The sequence below is a fragment of the Pelecanus crispus genome, chromosome 7, assembly GCF_030463565.1.
Source record: "Pelecanus crispus isolate bPelCri1 chromosome 7, bPelCri1.pri, whole genome shotgun sequence".
In the NCBI taxonomy this organism is placed as follows: domain Eukaryota; kingdom Metazoa; phylum Chordata; class Aves; order Pelecaniformes; family Pelecanidae; genus Pelecanus; species Pelecanus crispus.
The window spans coordinates 42,359,099-42,379,786 of NC_134649.1; the positions used below are offsets into that span (position 1 = coordinate 42,359,099).

The window sequence follows — 20,688 nt, forward strand, 5'->3', positions numbered from 1 at the left end:
CAGACACACACAAAAAAACCCTGGTGCAGCCACTCTCCAAAATCTTACTGTTTGCATGAGCTTCTGCCCCTCAGAAAATAACCTTCTCCGCCCAAAGGTGTGCACCAGGTTGTATTTTATTTACAAGAGCAGGCACTTGTCCAGGATACATAACAGCCAGAGAAGAAACAGAAGTGCTATATGCGCTTCTAAAATATTCATTTAAAGAAGGCCTGGGAAAGATCCAAATAAATCCGATTTTACCAAAACCCCTGACCTTTTCTTACTAGACAGTATGAAGTATATAGTTGTCATCCAGAATAAAGGCGTCCTGAAGTAAATACCAGTCTGTGGTTTTTCGCCCTTTTGCTTGTAAAGATGATGGAAGTGGCTCTGAGCGGAGCACTGAAGGGTGGTGGGCATTTGGGCACCTGTGTGGGTCGCTTGTATTAGCCCAGCCCTTGGTATTGATGGCTTTGGTTTCTTTCTGTTATTTCCCTGGCATTAGATTCTGTTTGGTATTTGTCGATAAACTCAGGTGCCCTGGAGTAGTGCCAGAATCAGTTGCTCAAAAATAATGAGACTGACCAAAACAAATCAGGGGAGGTTGAAAAAAAGATAGTAATTTTAAGGTTCTTGTTTGCCTTCTGGCTCCTGGACCTTTCTTCTTTTGTGTTTTCAATTTTTCCTCTGAAGCCACAGAGCCTGGAAACTTTCTAGTTTAAAAAGCAGGACATAATTCATTCTCATGAGACCAAGGCTGCAGTCTCTCAAGTCCACCAACTACAGCTTTAATAAAGGCATTAAATTATCTAAGCCGTGCTCTATAATCAGGAAGGTTGTGTTTAATTACTTATTGTGGTCCGTGTTCCCAAACACTGCTTCTGCGATTACCCTTTATAACACTCAGAATACTCTAACTCATTCCTATAGGTTTGTACTGGCAAGAAATTCTAGTCATGGATTGAAATCTGGTTTATATTTTACTCTGAACAAAACAAGAACAGAAAGTCAGTCTGCTCCTCAGAAATCTCTTGGCTTCAGCGTAAGAGAATAGGTAACGCAGGAATGCAGACAAGTGCGACGGCGCGGTGGGACAGCGTTGCTTAGCGCAGTGGGAAGTGATCTCACCCCCGCAGCGAGCTTAATTGACAGCCAGATTTTTGTAGGTGAAACTATTAAGGGTTGACCTAAAGGAGAAAAAAGAATTTTTGTGAATATTTGTAAGTGGTTCTTAGTCATCCTTAGTCTGGGTCTGTTAATCTGGTGTGTGTCGCGTCATCCCTCCCCCCCGCCATTGCCTTTGGCTGCTGCAACTCCATTCACTAATTCCATCTGAGCCAAAGGAAGACATCTTGGCTTTTGGAGGATATCTGTGATTTAGGAGGGACAGTCTTCCTTTACTCATCTTTGTTCCAAGGAACGTCGTCTAACTGAGGCAGTGGTGGGTTCTGCTTAGGTCTGTTCAGTGTTTTCACTGAATTTCCAGCCCGGCCGACTTCCTCACTGGCCAATAGTTCCAGGCAGTGTACAACCTTCTCCCAGGAGGAAAGTTGTGCAGCCCCAACTGCATTTACTAATCAAGACTCTCTGCAAGTATATGGATAAGTTACCTGAGAAGCATGCATCTCCGTAAAGAGATGCTGCTGTCTCCTGAAGACGTCTTGCAGTCCACCTCTAGCAGGCAAATAAAGACTGCTGGAAACCTGATGAGCTGGCATTGGAAGTAAGCTGCAGATTGAAACTTGGAGAGCGCTTGAACGCTGAAACAATCTTTTAAAAACACCAAAACAAAATCCTGAACAGTGGCTTCTCAAGTCCCGATTTCTTCAATGCTGAATACTTTCTGAAAGAGGTGAAAACTGTTTCTAAGGCTCTGTAGAGAGGTAACTTTATGAAGTGTAATGACTCATGCTCATCATATCAGCGTGTGTTATCCAATCTATTACTTTTTACTGACACTGTAAGCATGGAAAATGAAACAAAACCTGAGATCCCATCCCCTGGAACGCAGCAGGTTTCAGCAGCCTTTTGGAAATACAGCAAGGTTTTGTTTGATGTAGTGAACTGTTTACAGACCCGAGTAACTATCAAAGATGGTGGTGCTGTTAAGTGAGGTAGTTCATTCTTGATGAAAATGAGAAGTAACAAAACCTGGTTTCTATTCTGTGCATTAATATGCCTGTCAAGCAAATGGAAATAGTGTTTAAGGAAGATCTAGTTTGTAAATGAATAAGGATTTCAGGCCTGGAGCAGAGGATCTGTATAAAGTATGCAGCCAAGGCAAAGACTGCTCTGTCGGAGATGGAGTGTGTGGTTCTGCATAGCAGGTGAACTGAAAATGATGGCTATGACAGGAGCTATATTTAAATGAGCCGAGTTGAACGCAGTGTGAGAATAGAGGAAAATGTTAGACACAAATCGCAGAATTCACTGTCCTCCGCAGATCTGTTTCTTTTGTCACAAGCAAAAATTGCTGCGATGGAACATGAGGAACTAACTTCTGTGACCGAACGAGCCCAAACGACAGTCTGAGTTTGGCAAAGGTACATGCCTTGTGGCACTTGAAGGGGAAAGGAACAAATGTCGTCTGGACAAAACTGGGCAAAAGAAAAGTTTCATTTTTCCAGGACTTCAGAAGGATTTCTCCTTGTGTAGAAGGAAACTTAAAGATCACAATTTCCACTGTTTTAGGTCAACACAGTCATAGAACTTCTGAGCAAGAATTTGTCACGAAAGGTCAAAGTTGGGATTAATAATACTGTGAACGGGTCTTTATCCTAGCCAAGTTCCTGCTTTTTTCAAGTATTTTTATGTACTTTGGAGTTTCAGCTACTTTTGGTTTAAAGGAAGGACCAGGACAGGGTAGAGCAAGTGACGTTGTTTTATACGCCACTAGCCAGGCTGCACCAGCGTGGCACGAAGATCACACGCTTCCTAGTCTCTGGTCCCGTGCAAATTATTAAGGTAACTAAAGTCATAGTTAAGAGCATGTTCAGATTAGAGGAGCAGTCCACAAAGGCTCTGGTGTCTTTGTATTCCCAAGGGAAGGTCCTGGTGTTATCAAAGTTGGTGCCAGTCCTGTCACTTCAGGCAAAGACCGCCTTTCATGCTTCATCTTGCCAGTCTGCACTGGGGTCGGCCCCGTATCCCTGCACTGCTGCTGCGCTGAGTAATTCACCGTCTACCTGTACCACAATCTTTCATCCTACAGATAAAATAAGTATAGGAGTAACTTTGCTCCAGTTTTACCTCTTGACATTACTGAGATGACTTGTGTATTTCAAGTCATGGTCCTGGGTGGAGTCTTTTAGGTAGGGTGTATAATAAATTGCATGTTTTTATTTAAGGAGTTTTCACTGTCATTGAATTCTAGGCTTAAAAGCACTCTATGCTTGAAAGAGCAAACTACCTTTTTTTATTTGATATAAAGGTTGAAATGCACTGTTCTTCTGTACTTCCAGACACCAGTAATCCCAGCAATGCCCATTGAAGTGAATCTCCTGTTTGCTTTGGGGTTTTTTTTCCCCTTTTTTCTTCTATACCATATGGATCTTGTGCCTGTCCTTGCTAAGTCAGACTTTCACAAGGGCCACTCGGGTTGATCTCCATGCGCATCCTTTTGGTGAGCATCTTTACTGCTTGCCAGTTTTTCCCCCTAAAGAAACTTCCTACATATTGAGCAAAAGCAATAAAAATGAGGTATTTTTTTCTTACCACTCGAGAAGCTCCTTACGGGCGGTATGGTGGGTGTTAGCATTGCATCAGAAAGAGCTGCCTTCCTCCTAAGTAGCGCTTTGTTGTGAAGTTCATTTGACTGAAAATATTTTGCATGCTTAACTACCTGCTGGTGAATTTTTCTATGCCAAGTAATGTGTCAGGAGCTAGCGGAGCATAGTAAGTTAATTACTTGTGTGCATACTGTGAAGGAAAAGCAAACAGCAAGGCACCAGTGATAGGAAGAATGAGACTTCATTTCAGTCGCCAGAGACTGTGTTGTTAATGAATCCGCTCAATCAGCAGGGAATTGGTAATGTAGATAAGACCAGGTATGGCTGTGTACTGATATGAAGATTAGTCCCTCAACCAAAACATTGTTTTTAGTGAGGGTTTGCTAATATTAAATAGTTTTTCAAAAGCACCAGTGAGATAGAATAACAGCCTGAATAATTATGGCTGTCTTGAAAAGACATGATGATGATGATCTTCTAATGTGCTCTGCAGACACCATATAAATCCAATATCTTACAGATTTCACAGTTAAGTGATACACTCCAGATTCCATTTTATGCTATATGTCACCGTGGGCTGCCCAAATGCTGCTGTGACTAAACAGCACGGGGAAGCGTGTTCAAAGCTGGCTGCTGCGTTCCTTGCGTTGGGCCGGGAGGGGTGGGGAGCGCTGCGCAAATGCACCTGCCTTGCTCCCGAGCATCCTCGGCGGTGGTGCGTGAAGACGCTCCCGTCGGACGGAGCGGGCAGCTGGGTGAGCTGCAGGCAGGGAGGTGAAGGGACAGGTGATGCTCTTACCTTGCCCTGGGTAAAACTCATCTCGGTGACAAGCTGTGGCTCAAAGCCTGCAAGCTGCACACTGGGGTGACCGTCCCTAAAGTGACAGTCCCTAAACAAAATGTTCGTGCGGTGCTGGAGGAAAGAACATTTATCCATTTATCCTAGGTTTTGGTTTTTTTTTTTTTTTTTCACTCGGTGTTTGAATGTGCACCGCTGGTACTGCGGGAGTGAATCTCCTGCAATGCTCGCCCCGACTCCATCCATCACAGCAGTCGCTTCGCTGCCAGCTCTCTGCAGCAGCTGGTTTTTCCCCGCAGCAGCTGCTCAGCCGTTTGCGTGCAGGTTACCCTCCGCAGGGCAGCGCCGGCAGGAGGAAAGAGGCTCTGCCTGTCCCGGCCGGGCAGGGCTGCGGGGCCAGGGGCCAGCAGGGCAGGAGCAGGGCTGCTGCTGGTGCTCTTCTACAGCACTGCCGTGCTTCTACCTAAAACTCATCCAGGCGGGAGGGGCGCGATGGGCTAAGATCCACTTTAGGAACATCAGGTCCTTTTCATAACTTTGGTTTGTTGGGGCTTGGGTTTTTGGGGTTTTTTTGGGTTTGGGGTTGTTTTTTTTTTTTTTGAAGCTCTGGGCTTTAGTTGGAAAACTAAAGCCAGTTTTGACTAGTTTAAGCCACTTAGCATAACATACTGGCAATGGCAGCTATGGAACAAAAATGAGAAAACCGGTTGTAAGTGCTCTCTGTCTCAGCTACAGAAGCAGTGCTGTCTGCTAGAGTACCTCAGGCTGGACGCTATGGCTGCTTATTGTCTTCCTATTTATTCCTACTCCTGATGCTCTTAAATTAATGGTAGAAACATAGACTGAATGTTAATGGAAGTTGAGGCCAGGGTTCACGATGTGTCGTTAAGTAAAAGCTGGCAATCTCCCAGAACCTCTCCCGGGAGCTATTTTACTGGTGCATATTAGTGAAAGGGACAGCTGGATTGAGAAGGCAGTTGTAACAGGGATGCCATTAAGAACTTAGTTGGGCAAAAGTTGATTTTTGCCTAAAAAGGAAATATCATAGCAAAGCCAGTGTTTGTCAAGGTTTAATGAGTGTTTTCAGGGACTGCAGTGTTGTCTGTGATATAATTAAATAATCAGGTCCTAGCGTGGTGGCCGTCTTCTGGTCAGGTTAGGATCAACAAGGGGTATTGGAAAGCTGAAGGTGATGTGTTTCAGCAACAGATAATTTTATCTTCCTGATTTTATTTTTTAAGCCACCCTCTGCTTAGGACATTTCTGGTTTTTGTAAATTTTAAACCTGAGCCAAAGCAACAAGTGAAAATCATTTTTGTAGCAGGTTTCTTTTGAAATCATGAGTACTTTCACTCCACCAGTGCCTCTGGATAGGCTTTATTGATATCAGTCCTCCCTCCCTTTATTCCCTTTCTATATTGCGCTGTGCTCTCTGTGGGTGTTTTATTAACCTGCATCCTGCAAAAATTCAATAAAAATATACAATTTTTCCGTTCTTTCCTCCTTTTCTTTCTTTTTTTTCATGCTGGCTTTCAGAGACGGAGCTCTGGGGAAGGCTCCTTTGGTTAGTTAGGAGGAACAGATGGGAATCAAGAAAAGGTACTCTCTGTTCCCGTACCCACCTAAATTGGAGGTAATTAAGTTACAGTGAGGCATCATTTACGTTAGCAGTTTCTTTGGTGAGATCAAGGCTATTAAGGGTACATGTGAGAAGCAGTAGGATTCAAGTCTGCGGTGCTTTGAGAAATAATTGGAACTGTGTTTTTCCTAAATGTGTTTGCAGGCAGCCTGGTACCAAGGTCTGTAGTAGGACAGTTGAGTCTTGCACAGTTACTGCGCTTTTTATCTCTGCAGCTCTTCTCAAGTTCTGAGCAATCCTTGCAGATGCTCTGATGAGACAGGTGAACTTCTCCCTTTATAAAGGAAGGGAATGAAATGGAGCGTGTAGCTCCTGGTGGTAGGAAGGAGACGGAGAAGCAAGATGGGAATTTGAGATTTCCTGACTTAAATGTCACGGCTTATTACGGTCGCTGCCGTTCAGCGTTCATCTCTGAGCCACTGGGCAGGTTCAGCAGCACGGGAACTTTGATGCTTCAGCAGGGTCTCAGTCAAGCCCTCAAACAAGCCAAGATCTCTGCTTTAAAGACCAAATGTCCCCATAAAAGGGTTCCTTAGCCCACCATGCCTGTTCTGGCAGGTTTTCCTCTTGCCTCACTCCTCCTACAGCCTGAGGTCTCTCTACCACAGCTCCAGCTCAGCAGCCGCTCCCAGGCTGCCGCCCAGTTTCAGCTCGGGCTGGGTCCTGCGGGGCCATCGCTCACACTCCGGCTGTAAGGTCAGAGGCACGGAGCGGCAAGCTCTCTGCTCGGCCCCCTCGCTTCTGCCTGCTCTGGCTGTTGGCAAGGGATGCTGTAATTAGCACCAAGCCAAATTCAGATCCTCTTCCTTCCTCTTCTTTCAACAAAGTCTTCTTGAAGCCCCCCAGGCCTCCATCTGCATCTAACAGCTCTTGGGCGGGAAAGTTTCCTGCCCAGTTTCTTCCTCTTGTTTCCTCTTGTTTTATTTTCTCAGACCTTTATTCACGCTGTCCTTTCTCCTTGGAGTAGCCCAGATGGGACCATGGTTTACATCAGCGTTATATGTGCTTGTGCTCCTTCTTCATCTGTTTAATTCCATGAAACACCGGACTAATATCTTCTTTTAGCTTTGCTCTTTAGAAGAATTGGTGTTACTTTTCTCTTCTGTCCCATGGGAAGGTCGATCACCTTTCTGTTGTGCTAGTGGGTTATGCAGCTCAGGGAGATGGCTTTGGAGAAGAGTATGAGGCAAGGTTGTTCCAAAATAGCGAAGGTTAGCCCAGGAGGGCTGCATGTTTTCAGATCTGAGGTTCTTCATGTTGGGTTGCTTGCGGCTCTGTCTTGGCGTTGTTTGGTTGTAAGCTTTTCAAGGCAGGAGCTGTTTGGTGCTCTGTCCATGGAAGAATGGACCCCTCTTCCTTCTGCAGTATCTGGGCACTGCAGCAGCAAAGTATTTCTGCTGTCAAGGTCCATCATTATAGAGCTATTACCCTGTAAAGGAAGAAAGGCTAGTGTGAGCGAGAGACCCTTCCACAGAGGAAGTTGTCCCGGACATGACCTGTCCGAGGCACGCGTGCCCTGTCCGAGGCACTCATTACTGAAATGCATGTCTTCCAGCACGGCAAAGTGCTGTCGTTGAGCTACTGCATTGATTCATAGTACATCTTCATTCAGTAATTTCCATTAGGATTTATACTTTTAAAAATTATATTTAGGAAAAAATCTATTTTTATGTCTGTCCCTAGTCTTCATGGAGCTTTACTCAACTGGTATAGAAATAGAAGAAAGTTAATTTACTATGTCTTCATATAAATTAATCTCCTGTTTTCTCCTTATATTGTAAGTTATCACCTCGTTTATTATATGCAGCTCAGGGGTGAGCAGTTTTAAAAAGGCCTCAGACAGTTATGAAATGAATGGTGTGAGATGTCAGATGCATTTATTAAAAATGCAGAAAAGTATAAAAAACAGAGGATGGAGATGTATATTGTCTCAGTCACTTGCCACCAGCAGGCACCTTCTATACCACAATTTATCCTCCCACTCTGTGAGTTCTGCATAATGATTACATTGATATTGTTGTGCTCTATGCTCAATATAAATATTTTTGAAATATTAGAGTAAAAAACTCAACAGCTCATTAGTTGTGTCTATCAAGAGTTTATTGTGTGAGACACCCCTTAAAAATCCCCAAACTGTTTTGCCAGCACAGCTAAACTTGGTACCATTTTCACTTTTCTGTGGTGGTAAATTATTCAGCTCACAAATGCTAAAACTTGAAATGTTTATGGAAAAAGCTTGTTTTAGTAATTACACTTACTCCGCTTTATTGTGAGCTTCCTGCAACATTTGTCTTAAGGTCCTGGTGTTTCCTGATGTTGGATATTTATCATACGTTTGTGCTGCTGGCAGGTTGATAGGTTCAGTGGGAGCTTCATACAAGATTCATGGCAGCTTCATACTTTTTTGAGGAACAAAATTAGGATGCGGAAAGTATGTATATGTATGGGGGATATATATTAAAAAAACCCCAATGTCTTTGTGACTATGTAGTACAGATGTTCACATACATACTAGGGAATGCAAAGGTTTTAAAAACATATACATAAAAATTTTTGCTGAAGATAATTGAAGGTTAGAAGGTTTAATTAAAGAACAATAATTGTAGCATCTGTGGATATGAAAATTTAAGGAGAACATGCACCTCACTGTCCTCAGGTTTAAAAGCTGCAGCCGTTATAGGATAGTTTATATGTAGGAGCGTGGTTTAAAAGCTTTTTTTCTCTCGTTGCATCTGCCACATTTTGGCAGTGGGACAGTACCACTGACAAAATCAGTTTTGAAGATCAGCTTTGCTGTTACAGCCCCATGGCTGGACATTTCTGTAGGTGTGGTGGCATTGGTGCAGAAAGGAGTTGGTGCTTCTGGTGTTGCTGCTAGCAGTTGCTCAAAGGCTATCTAAATCCAAACCCTTTTTGTTCCGTCTTCCTGTACCTGTGTTTGTTCCAACAACTGCCGGTTAAGATATCCCTTATCAGAGATTGTTCTTGGGGAAAATTTCTTTCAGCTTCTTTCAGTTCTCAAAAAACCTGTCCTTGGCTCTTTATGACTCCCACATGTCTTACATGCACTTTTCTGTACTGAGCTTGCAGACTGGATGATGCTTAGACCTGTTTGGGTCTCAGCAAGCTCTTCAGGATCTTGCTCTTGGTATTCGGTCTCATTTTTCAAGCAGTAATTGGAATTTTCTTCAAGCATGAGCGTCTCATGTTAAACAGAGTGATGACAGAGAATAATAAAATGAAAAGCCCCTTTCCCTCGGGGTAGGAAATCCTGAAATCTTTGTTCAATACAGCACTGTGAACTCTAACTACAGGCTCTCCTTCTCCATCTCTTTGATTTTGGTATGCCATCATTTTAGAGCAAGACAGTATAATTTCAGCAACTTTTCCCCCTAATATAATGATTCAACGACTTGATTGCTTTCTCTGCAATGGGAAGGCCCCTGAAAGATGCCACTGATTTTTATCAAGGCGTTCAGGGATTTTTATACCTTTACCCCTGCAGCCTCATGGTAAATCACTCAGCAAGAGATATGTCATTCAAATCATACTTTTCTGCCTTTATATCTAAATGCAGTCTTTAAGCTTCATCCTACAGGGTTCACTTTATTTCTTCTTTGTAGGAGGGAACTGGAGGTGAGAGGAGAGGGTGAAGGGAGACTGAGTTTTCAGCTGATCTGGATCTGCAGTGCGTGCCTTGCCTCCTGGCATAACTCACATGGCATATGCACCTTCCTTTGGTGCCTTCCTGGACTTACTGATAGAGTTGCTTTTTAAATGGCAAAAAGTGATAGTGAAGTCTTAGCTTATGGCATCAAGTAACAGTTTCAATCTTCTTGTCCCAGGTAACAGAGGGAAGTCCCAGACTGAGAGTTTTGAAGGATCTTAAAATGCATTCAGTTCCGTAGTGAATTTCACTAATTGTTTTAAATTATTTTTTTCTGTTTGAAAACTCAGCCTGCTATTGAAGTTCATTGCTTTGTAACTGAGCAAGGGCATCACTTCCTTGCTCTTTCTCAGTGTGAAAAAAGGAACCGGTTTTGCTTACTGGTGGTGACATTTCTTTTCAGTGATTGTTGAAATTTGGCTCGGGATGGAGCAGTTCAAGTACGACGGGACTCAGAGTTCGCAGAGAATCACATCTTTAGTGTTGCTCTGCTAAATGCTGAGGTGGTTGGGCAGGTCATAGCTGCCAGTCCGTGCAAAGTAAAGCATCCCTGTTTGTCCAGAGCCTGTAAAACTTGTTCTTACCTGCTGTGGTCCTTTGAGTTAAGCTACCCATCCAGAGCTGTGCAAGCAAAGGTTGGGAGGTTTTTGTGTGAAGAGGAAATGCTATTGCATGCCATCCATCCTTAATAATTGGTTGGGTTTTGCCATAAGAGAAGCCTGGAATTTTCCCTTTTATACCCACTTGTGCTGAATGGCACGATACTGTCACATACCTGAAATAGCGAGACACTTTTGGCAATTGTGTGTCAGAGGCTGTCCCCATTGACTTCCAAGTGAGGTCTGGCTTTTAAGCACTTGAATCCTTTCTGATGTTGTTTTTTGTGCTTTAAGCAGGAAGGCAGCCTGTGGTAGATGCTAGAGACAAGCAGCTTGGTTGGCATCACTAACATACTCGACCAAACACCACTGCCATCCAAGAAGATACCAAGCCACTGCTTAGCAGGTCTTTTGTCCTATTTTGGATGAGCTGGTCCCACATCCTTCCAACCCGGCAAGAAAAGGGCTTTTGCTACTTTACATGAACTATGGCCATGCTGCCTCTAGTATGGATCATGTCTTCATATGAGGATAGCTTCTGTTGGCGTTAAAAAACCTGACCGTGCAAGTGAGCAGCGAGAGCCGTCTGCGTGTGGGGCAGTGAGGACAAAGTGGGGCTAGAAAGGGGCGAGGGATATAAGCCTTTCTGCAGTGCACTTTTCCTTATGGCTCTGTAAATATCTGCCTTGCACATAATCACGGATGAATGATCTCCCCTATTAAGACGATCGGATAGGATGTCCCCATGAAGTGACCAAGCTAATTTGCTTTAATTGCAGAATTGAGGGGTTTTGATTGCTTTGCAATCATTACTGGCATTTCCATTCAAAAATGAAAAGTTAAGAGGCATCAGATACAGACAAAGATTTGTCTGAGATAATTTTGTTAAAAAAAAAAAACCCAAACCCAACAAGAACAAATAATAAAAACCTTCCAAAATTAAACCCCCCTAAACTGGTTCTTTGCATGCCAGGCCTGGGATTTAAAGACAGATTTTTGTGAAAATGTTAAAAACAAGTGAAATTGGGGGGGGGGGGGGGGGGGGGGGGGGGAAGTGTGGATATTTCTACCTTTTTCCCAACTTGTACATGAATGATCAAAATTCAAAATCACGTTACTCAAAAATGGCTAATCTCTGTTAAACTATATGTGGATGTTGTGTAAAGGCATATGTGTTACAAACCAGTCTGTATCAGAGTAGCTGATCCATTAACTGGAAAATTATTTAAAATCCAGGAAATTCCAGTGGTTTTAATAAGAGATGTTTTAAATGAAAGATTGTGGAAGAAAAATAAATATATTTGATTTTTTTTTTTTTTTTAAGTGGAAGTTTTTATACAAGCTTTAATTAGATTTTGGCAGAATACATTATTTTAATGGTTTTTCATTAATGAAGACAGCTCATTGTTTTGGTTGTACAGTAAAAAGAAGAAAAAAGTAATCTTGGATTCTATTTAAAGAGCAGCCTGTGTATTAAAAAGCTATAAAAGATTCTGCAGTCATTGACAGAAAGAGTTTGCATGAGAAAAGAATGCAGAATCCATCTAGGAAGCATCAAGCAATTTCAGACGAAGATGGGTGATAACATCTCTGGCGTTACATGTTGCTCGAAACGTCGCGTGTAAGGAGCCGCGGTGTTGCTGAGGTTCCTGACCCCAGCTCTGCTTTCACGCCTTGGAAGCCGGCGGCCCTTGTGCCCCTGGTTTCGGTGGAGATAAGGTCAAGTCCCCAGAGACCTGGCTGCAATCCAAAATGCGCTGGCGGGGTTGCCAGCCCCGCGAGGTCGATGGGCTCTGCAGCTCCCCGAGCGGCACGTGGGTGGATGCGGGGCAGGATTTCAGTGGGGCTGGGTGGGGGTTACTGGGGCTGCGGTGGAGGAGCGCTCTGTCCTGCGTGCCAGCGCAAGCCGGGGAGCAGAGCACGTGCCCGGGTAGCTCTGTGTGGTGGGGCTGCGTGAGAAAACACCCCACGGCTGCAGGGAGAGGGTGGCCGCCTCTCTGCAATGTTCAGGGGCTCGCTGTAGCCAAATTCCCGTTCCTCGCTGCTTTCCTTAGCCCCATCCCATCACTCAGGCGTTCGCCGCTTGCCGTCTCGTCTTGCTGCCGTGCATTTGGCTGAGGGGGTGAACGCAGCCCTCCTTCCCCAGCGTGTGCACCGAGTTGCCGGACCTGGCGGCATGATTTCTGGGAGGCAGGACGCCGATTTCAATATCTGAGCATGCCAAACATTATCAGTCTGTCCTGTATCTCTACTGCTCGTGCATCAAATGCTCCAGCTCCAGGATGGGGCTGTCTGATGTTTACCTTTGCTTGGAGGTTGTCCCACCATCTCAATGGAAATGTGTATTATTTATTAGCACAGGTAAGGGTTCTTAACTTGTCTGGGTAACCAAATTATTTGTCAGCCCTTAAAAAGCCAATTGAAATTCATTCCAATTCTTTTTTGATTAAAGCCATGATGCTTACTGTTGGAAAAATGAAATACAAATAGCCGTAAGTTACTCTGTTTCAGATGGGTAAATGTCACACACAGAATGAAGGGGTTTCTTTTTTGCTAGGTTTAAGTGAAACAGAGTCTTTATTTAGTGTCATGTTTTTATTTAAAAGCATTTATTTAAAGTTCTAAAAAACAAAGAATTCAATAAAGCAAGACAGGTGCAACTGCAAATGATTAATGATATAATTCTCAGTACTTTATAAAGTGTCTAACACTGAAGAGATTTATACAGTGCAGAATGGCAATTGTGCTTTGATGGAAGGAATAGGTAATCAATACCTGCAAGCTTGGAAAAAGTGTTCTATTTCCTCCTCTAATGATATAGGGGTTTTTGCAAGGCAAGGATGTCTGGAGCATGAGACACTTGGAAGAAGAATTAATTTGAAATCTGTAGTGGAAGATCAGTTTCAATTAAAACTGCACTTGAATGTCCAAGGAAAAAAGCAGGCAGTTAGGCTTAAACCTTCTGATGGCTCCCAGTGAAGAAATGAATCCCACTGCACTATTCTTGATTACATTTTATAGGTTGTTGAGCTTATTTTTTCTGGCTAGGAGATATAATTTATTTACTTTGGTCTTCAACTCAAAAATTCAAATTTGTTTCTCGCCCCCCTAGCTCCGCTTTGCCTTTTCACGCTAATTGTTAAAGCTGGGATGGCCCCAGTCCTGCCCAGCTGGGAACGGAGATGTTGGGGTCACAGCCTCTGTTACTGTCTAGAATTGCAGCCATAATGGTGTAGGTCATATTGCATGTAATAATTTGCATATCAAAAACTTCTGAAAGAAATTAATGGAAAACCTAGCCGTTTATAAAATCCTGTGCTGATTATAACTAGCAGGTCTTGAACTTCTAAATCAGAGTTTAGCCTTATGACTGTGACTCGGGATGTCAGGACTTGGAGTCACTGCGCCAGCACTAAGCTGGGGTTTTGAATTGCTGAGTTTCGTTGCATTAGATTTTTCTTTAATAATTCAGCACCAATACGGAAACATTGTATGCATAAAAAGTAATACTATCACATGAAGAGAGCAGAGACTGGTAGGCTTTTTTTGGTAAATTATAGATTTAGAACCAAGCGCAGCTATCGTATTTGTAGAAAGATATGCATTGCTATTAAATTAATCCAAACACGTTTAATTTAAAAAAAAAAAAACGCAGACTTAGTGTTTTTAAAAATTATACAAAGCTATACAAGCCTTTAAAGGTCTGTCAAAAACTACATTTCAGTGAAGAGTCAGTCCAGGTACCTAAGTCACTTAAGGTTTTAATTCAACATGGTGGTTTGTTTGTTTACCCTTATGGCTTATTTTATTCATTTTGACAAGACAGTTTTCACTGCAAATTGGTTGAGAGCTGGCTATACTTTTAAAAAAAAAAAACAGTCTTTGTGACAAGACGCATGGAAGGAACCCTACAGTCCCTGTTAAAATAAATCTGCCTACTCAAAAAAAAAAAAATCTCCCCATTGACTGAACGGTCACCAAAATACTTAAAAAAAGAAAAATTTGAGTGCACAGCTCCTTTTGAATGCACAGCTGAAACCACTGTGATAGCCTCTGTGAGCAGAGTGCTTTTGAAAAGCTAACCCCATGTTTATAACAAAGCCAAAAAATGAGAGCTGGCAGGTTTGATGATTATGTGTAGTACTACACATTTTAAAGCAAATTCCCAAATTTCATGGAGTAAATGCGGGGTTATATGAAAAGTAAGTTGGCACTGCCAATTAATTCACTGCAAACCAATCACTAAGAGCATCCTGAATCAGGAAAAATATCTGTGTGTGAGTGGAACACGTTAGGTTTTCCCCATGTAGGGTTTTTAATAATTCTGTTTTCCTTGGCCGTGGTACATTGGGAAATCAACTGGAAGTGGCTTTTGCTGACAGTACAAGTTGAACCGTGAGACAAACGAAACGGATTTTTAACCTGGGCAGATGATGTAACTGGTTTTCAGTGATGTAACTGATTTTTAAAGGATGTTGCAATTTTGCCTGATTGTAGTTGAAAGTAAAACACCTTCCCGTTGTTTTGGTTACAGCATTTGTGTGTGCGACGAGTGTAGCGCAAAATCTTACTATTGATTAAGTGTCCTGCATTAGCCCACGGGAAGATAGGAAGAATGCATTTTACAACTAAACAGATTAAAACCCAGGGGCCAAAGAAAATGGCCTTCACAACTGCTGCGTTTGGATGGCACTAATTGAATTTACATATGCTTCTCGGGTGCAAGGGTAATAAATGCATATTGGTGCATCATTTACTGCTGTCTGCCTATCGAACAGACATGCTGACTGTGTAGTTTGGAGGTACGATACAGGTATGACATCAGGGGTCTCAGGAGAGCAGAGTTCAGCTCTGGGTTGTAACTTAGTTTTGGTAAATGAGCTTGGGCAAATTGCTTCCCTTCTCAGGCCATCAATTTCCCTGTCTTTACATGAGAATAATGTTGCTGATCCCTGCTGTAAAGCACTTCAAGAACTGTGAGCGAAAAGTGCTTTACAAGAACTCTGTGCTGTTATTTCAGGAGCTTAAACCACTGTTTGCACTCATAGGAAGATAATCTCTTAGTCTCTGTTAATACAATTTAAGAGTTGGAGAGGGAGGTCGTAAGAAAAATTTAAAATTCACTGGAGGTCTGTTTGTGCTGTTGAGGGTCCCTGGTGTTACCGTGCATCTAGAGCTGGTATGTGGTGGGGATGACAAAGTCTTTGCCTGAAACCTTTTATTTTCACGTCTTATTTTTATTGAGTGTTTGTGCAGAACAGTCACAGAATGGGCAGGGTGAGTTAGGGCTGCGGCAGGCAACCGCTGGCAGATTTAGTGGTGGCTCGCGATACTGCCTCTCGCAGCTCCACCGCCACGCCGTACGACACCGCTGCTTTCCTTGTCTCAGCAGCAGTGCTGGCGCAATCCTGTTGTGAAATTTAGTTAAACGATTTGGGGGTTGAGGACTCATTAATACACCAAAAAGTAATCCGGAGCTGGCGAAGGCTTCAGAACAGGAGCAGGATGCACTCCTCCTCCTTTGCCTTGTGAGTTGGGTGGACAGCTGTGATAACAGCGAGTATCTTAAACTACTAAAAAATACTTCAAAGTGTTATGCTGAGCCTGTGAGGACCCTGACGTGCCGGGGACAGAGGCTGCTGGTGTCATTTCACAGCTGTAGCATGCTCTTCTCTTACTGACCTTGAACGGTGGCTAGTGACGGGCTCACAAAATACAGAAGCTTATATTGCTTTCCAGAACGTAAACTACTCCCTGCAATTCTTTAAAATAAAAAAAAAAAAGAGAGTAGAGGGGTGTGGAGGGGAGGGGAGGTGACAGTATTTGGCTCTGTGTCTGCTTTTGGCTAGCTGTCATGTAATACGGATGGCTCTGATGTGCCCAGGTACAGCCACGTATGCAAGACTCTGCCCAGCAGTCCCTGGAGCTTCTCATTTACTGCTGATATTTGACTTGACTTGTTTGGAGAGAGCAGTTTACATCAGGTGAGAACAGACTGTGCTAATAAGGAAAACAGAAACCTCATGTAAGAAGAGCAGCAAAAGAAAGTCACAGTATTTTCCTAACCGGTCGTTGTCCTCTTTACTTCCTCCATCCAGAGTACTTTATTCTTTTTTTTCTTTGTTGTTTTCTTCAAATTTACTGATGCACATTTAGCTTAATTCTTTCTTTTTATCTTTTCTGGCTTCAGAACCTCCAAAAGAAATGAGATCGTTAATAAAGATCATATTATCTAAGCAGAGTATTGCACAAACACGAGTTAATGGGTAGCTGTTACATTATTTGTCTCATGTGAAAAGGTAAACTATATAGTAATATATTAAAGCTGAAGCTTTAGGAAACTTCTTGTAACACCATGCTAATTGATAACATACGCACGAGGGGAACTTGGGAATTGCAGATAGTTTTATAAAATAGTAATTAAAAAAAAAAAAGGCCATTGTTCATTACTGCTAGAGGCAAAGTTGGAGTACTGCGCAAAGCTAATGGATTTCAATCTTCTCATAAGTTTACAAGTCTTAACCTCATTCAAACACAAGAAGTGTAACTGCAGTGGAGCTACCTGGGGAACTTCAGTGCTTCATCCTCTTACTTAAGAGTTATCCAGATCTGTTGAGCCACTGGAGTGTTAACTGGCATTCGTATTTTTTTACAGGTACCTATGGTCCCGAGCACTGGGTTACTTCCAGCGAGAAGTGTGGAGGGTCCCACCAGTCTCCCATAGACATTGTAGACCATCAGGCCCATGTTGGAGATGAGTATGAAGAACTGCAGCTTGATGGTTTTGACAATGAATCTTCGAACAAGACTTGGATGAAAAACACAGGAAAAACGGGTATGTTCTTTTCTGTTTGTCTCCATAGCCTGCCTGCAGTCAATTAAAAATTCAAGCCATATTCCACCCTCCTCCTTTTTCATTGTTCTGTTGTTTGGGTTTTGCTTTTTTTTTTTTTTTTAATATAATTTTCCAGCAGCAGCCACCTATCTCTGCCTCTGCATTCTGTACAAAACTAGTTCTGCAGATTGATTTTAAGGGTGGTTTGTTTTTTTTTTTTTGAGGGAATTTTTTTTAGGTTCTCAGTATAAAATAATTCTCTTGGTAGTCAGTTGTTCCTCAGAATAAAAGGCTGTATAAGAGTTTCAAGGTGTAACCTTGAATTACCAGCTTTGGGAGGCTGTAACATCTAATCCAAAAGAATGCTGAGATGCAAGGCTCGGACTTTTGTAGGAAAGGGGAAGTCTTAGAAATTGGAAGGTTTTAGAGAAGAAAGAGCAATAACTGCTCGGAGTAGTGGGGGCTTATTAATGTGTTTCTGATATGATTATAGCACTGTGTTCTTCACTGAACTGAATCCTCTTCTGCTCTGTCTGTTCTGGCTTTTAGAGAAAAGAACAGTCAGCGTACTGCTTATTTTTACCAAAACAGTTCACCGAAAGGTCAAGGTTGATTTATATACAAAGCCGCATGCATTTGATTACTCTTTAATTCTAAAAATGTAAAAAGCAGAAATTATAAGGCCACCCTCTTCACTTGACAAGGTCAAATATTTTTAGGGAATTGGATTAAACCACTAATTAATTCAATTTTATTTATTGGAAGTATATTTTTATCTTTATTAACATTCGACATGCATCTCTCCAGTGCTTTATGTAACGTGTCCCTACTCAGAGGTCTGCTAGCGAAACCCAGGGCATGTACCTGCTCCGGGAGTTTGCAACGCAGCTGTGCGTGCAACGTGACCTCGGATACACCCATTGCTTCCAGGGGCCTTCGGATCTGAGCCACAACCTGGAGTCCGGCAAGCGCTTCAGATCCAGTTCCAGCAATTCAGGATCTTAGCAGGAGCTGAGAGTTATTGCCCCTCAGATGAGATGGAGTGACAGGCTGTGGTCCTGTTTTCTTTCGCCACAAAGCAAATGCAGTTAACGTAAACCACCGCCAAGCCATGGCGTGGGTTTTTGATGCATTATTGAGGGTTTTTTCCACCTTCGCTAAGAAATGCTCCTGTCTGCTTTGAAATCCTGACTTTGTTGCCCTTTGTAGCAACATAAGGTTCAGGCAAAGCTGAATGCTATGGAAATTTGGTGCTTAATTAATCTATTCATGTTATGCACCCTGCCCTTTTGGTCACAGAGGGATGTTTGCAGTAGCCAGCAATAAACGTAATTAGAAATACCATGAAAAAGTGATGGTGCTGTTCTTCTAAGAAAGACGCTAATGCTATACTGGATGTGTAATAGGAACATATTGCTGCATATAATAGGAAACCATGTTGAACCAAAATGTGCCAGCAAATTTTCCAGTCTCCACGCAGTTGGCAATGGAAGCTGTATCTTCAGTCTTCTCTGCTGGGTGATTTTAGCACTGCTGCTATATTTGATTTCCTCACCCATTGGGGTATGGATTTTTGCTGACAAGTTATTGCTTCGCGGAGCAACAGTAACTGTCACTTTTCTTGGTAACTTACGGCCTTTTACTGGTAACATGAAGACTCTTTTTGCCTTGCTGTCATCCCCGATTTCTTCTGCTGAGCTCTTAACTCCTCCCTTATTTTATCAAGTCCTGTTCCTTTTCTTGGTTTTCTGACCTTTTGAAGAAACTTGCCTGGGATTAATTTTTAAGGTGGTAAGTGGTAGAGCAGCAAACCGAGTAGGATGTTTTGGCTTGTGGGTAGAACATAGAGGCAGGTTGTGCCATAAATTGCGATGCGTTTTGGCAGCAGAGTCTTGGAGCAGATGGCCACATGAGACCTTCATATTGCAGACTGACAGAGACAGTAAACTAAGTATCTGTTTAAGCAATGATGACGGATGTAGAGGGCATTTCTCAGCACTTAATGACTGGTTAGGAGAGACAGGGGTCTGAGGGAAAGCCAAAGGCCCTTAACCTTGACGCTCATTAACTGGCAGGAAATGTGTTACTTGGGTTATTGTTAGTGCTACTGGCCCTACTAATCTTTTGTTTTAGGATAGAACAATTAGTTATTTTTATGCTCTGAAATGTTAAAAGGTAAAGAGGTTATTGCTCTTTAGATTTGTTGTGCTCTTTCTTGTTGTTTCCCCCCCCACACACCCATCAGGTAAAGGGCAGAAAATGTACAGAAAACAGCATTTCATTCAGAAAATGGAAATGGATTCATTAAGCCCCTGTCTTAACTAGAAACGCTTTTGTGCATGATTACACTGGCAAAGGCTCCAATGTGGGTTCAATTTCATCACCGTAGTAGCTGTTTCCCAAGTGGTAAAGATCACTTGGAGACTATAAGCACATTTCATAGCTGTTTTTGCATTAGTTGTTTTCATTTATGCCACCTCATAATTAAGTGTTAGCTGGTGTCAGCCGGGCCTGAGGAGGACGAGACTTCTTCGAGCCCCACCTGCCCTGTGGGAAGAGCGCCCATGGGAGCAGTACCCTCGCCAGCATTACACAGACGTTGCCACTTTACCCCTTTTTAGGTCACTGCGAACTTCTAAAAACTCCTGCCGCTTAGAGAAACCTACTAACATTTCTGCCAGAGACGTGGCTTTGTTAAGCACTTTTCCTACGTGATGTGCATCACCCTGGCTGGTCCTGACCATCAGAACCGCTCTGCTGAGGCAGGGGAAGAGCTGCTTTGGATCCAGGTTTATTTTTGCGCTCGTGGCGGGGCTGGGCATACAGCTCCAGCCCTGATCCTGCAAAAGGCATCACGCAGTTGTGATCCTGGTGGCTGCGCACCGCCTCCTTTGGTTTTGTAACCTCAGTTATATAGTGTTCTAAATTAGTGGGCTTTGGGGGTTGATTCCTTGCTGTGCACTCTACAGAAATCATTGGATAAAAGCAGTGGCTCCCGAAGTCCAGGAAGGTGGTGTTTGGTTTCTCCAGTCCTGAATACCAGCGATCACATGGAAGGGAGGAAAGCCCCCAGATCACTGGCACTCAGGGGATTCTGCTAAGATAGGAAGGTGATGGGAACATGTGTCGTACAGCTCAGCAGTATAAGAAATACTGTAAAATGAACAATTAGATGAACATTTCAGATTGTACATCCTCCTAATTATCCTTTTAATTATTCATCTGAAACAAGTAAAATGACCCCTGACAGAGCCATAAATGATTTAGGAACTATCAAATATTTATTAGATGCAACTGAATCCCCACAGAGGTTTTTAACAGATGCACATGTATCTGCTTTCCTGTATTCCTCATCTCCTACAATTTTATCTATGGAATTTCTAACCAATTGAGTGAGATTTTCAGTATTTAAAATACTGCCAAGCTCATTGAGAATTTT

At 42.8% G+C, this 20,688-nt stretch overlaps 1 protein-coding gene across 1 annotated transcript in view; it reads left to right on the forward strand.

Annotated features, from left to right (window-relative positions):
• The window catches only part of PTPRG (protein tyrosine phosphatase receptor type G), a 417,051-nt gene that overhangs the window by 209,961 nt on the left and 186,402 nt on the right, over positions 1–20,688 (forward strand). The window contains exon 3 of the mRNA XM_075714254.1: positions 17,070–17,249. Coding sequence (XP_075570369.1) covers positions 17,070–17,249 — 180 coding nt within the window. The remainder of the gene's footprint in view (positions 1–17,069; positions 17,250–20,688) is intronic.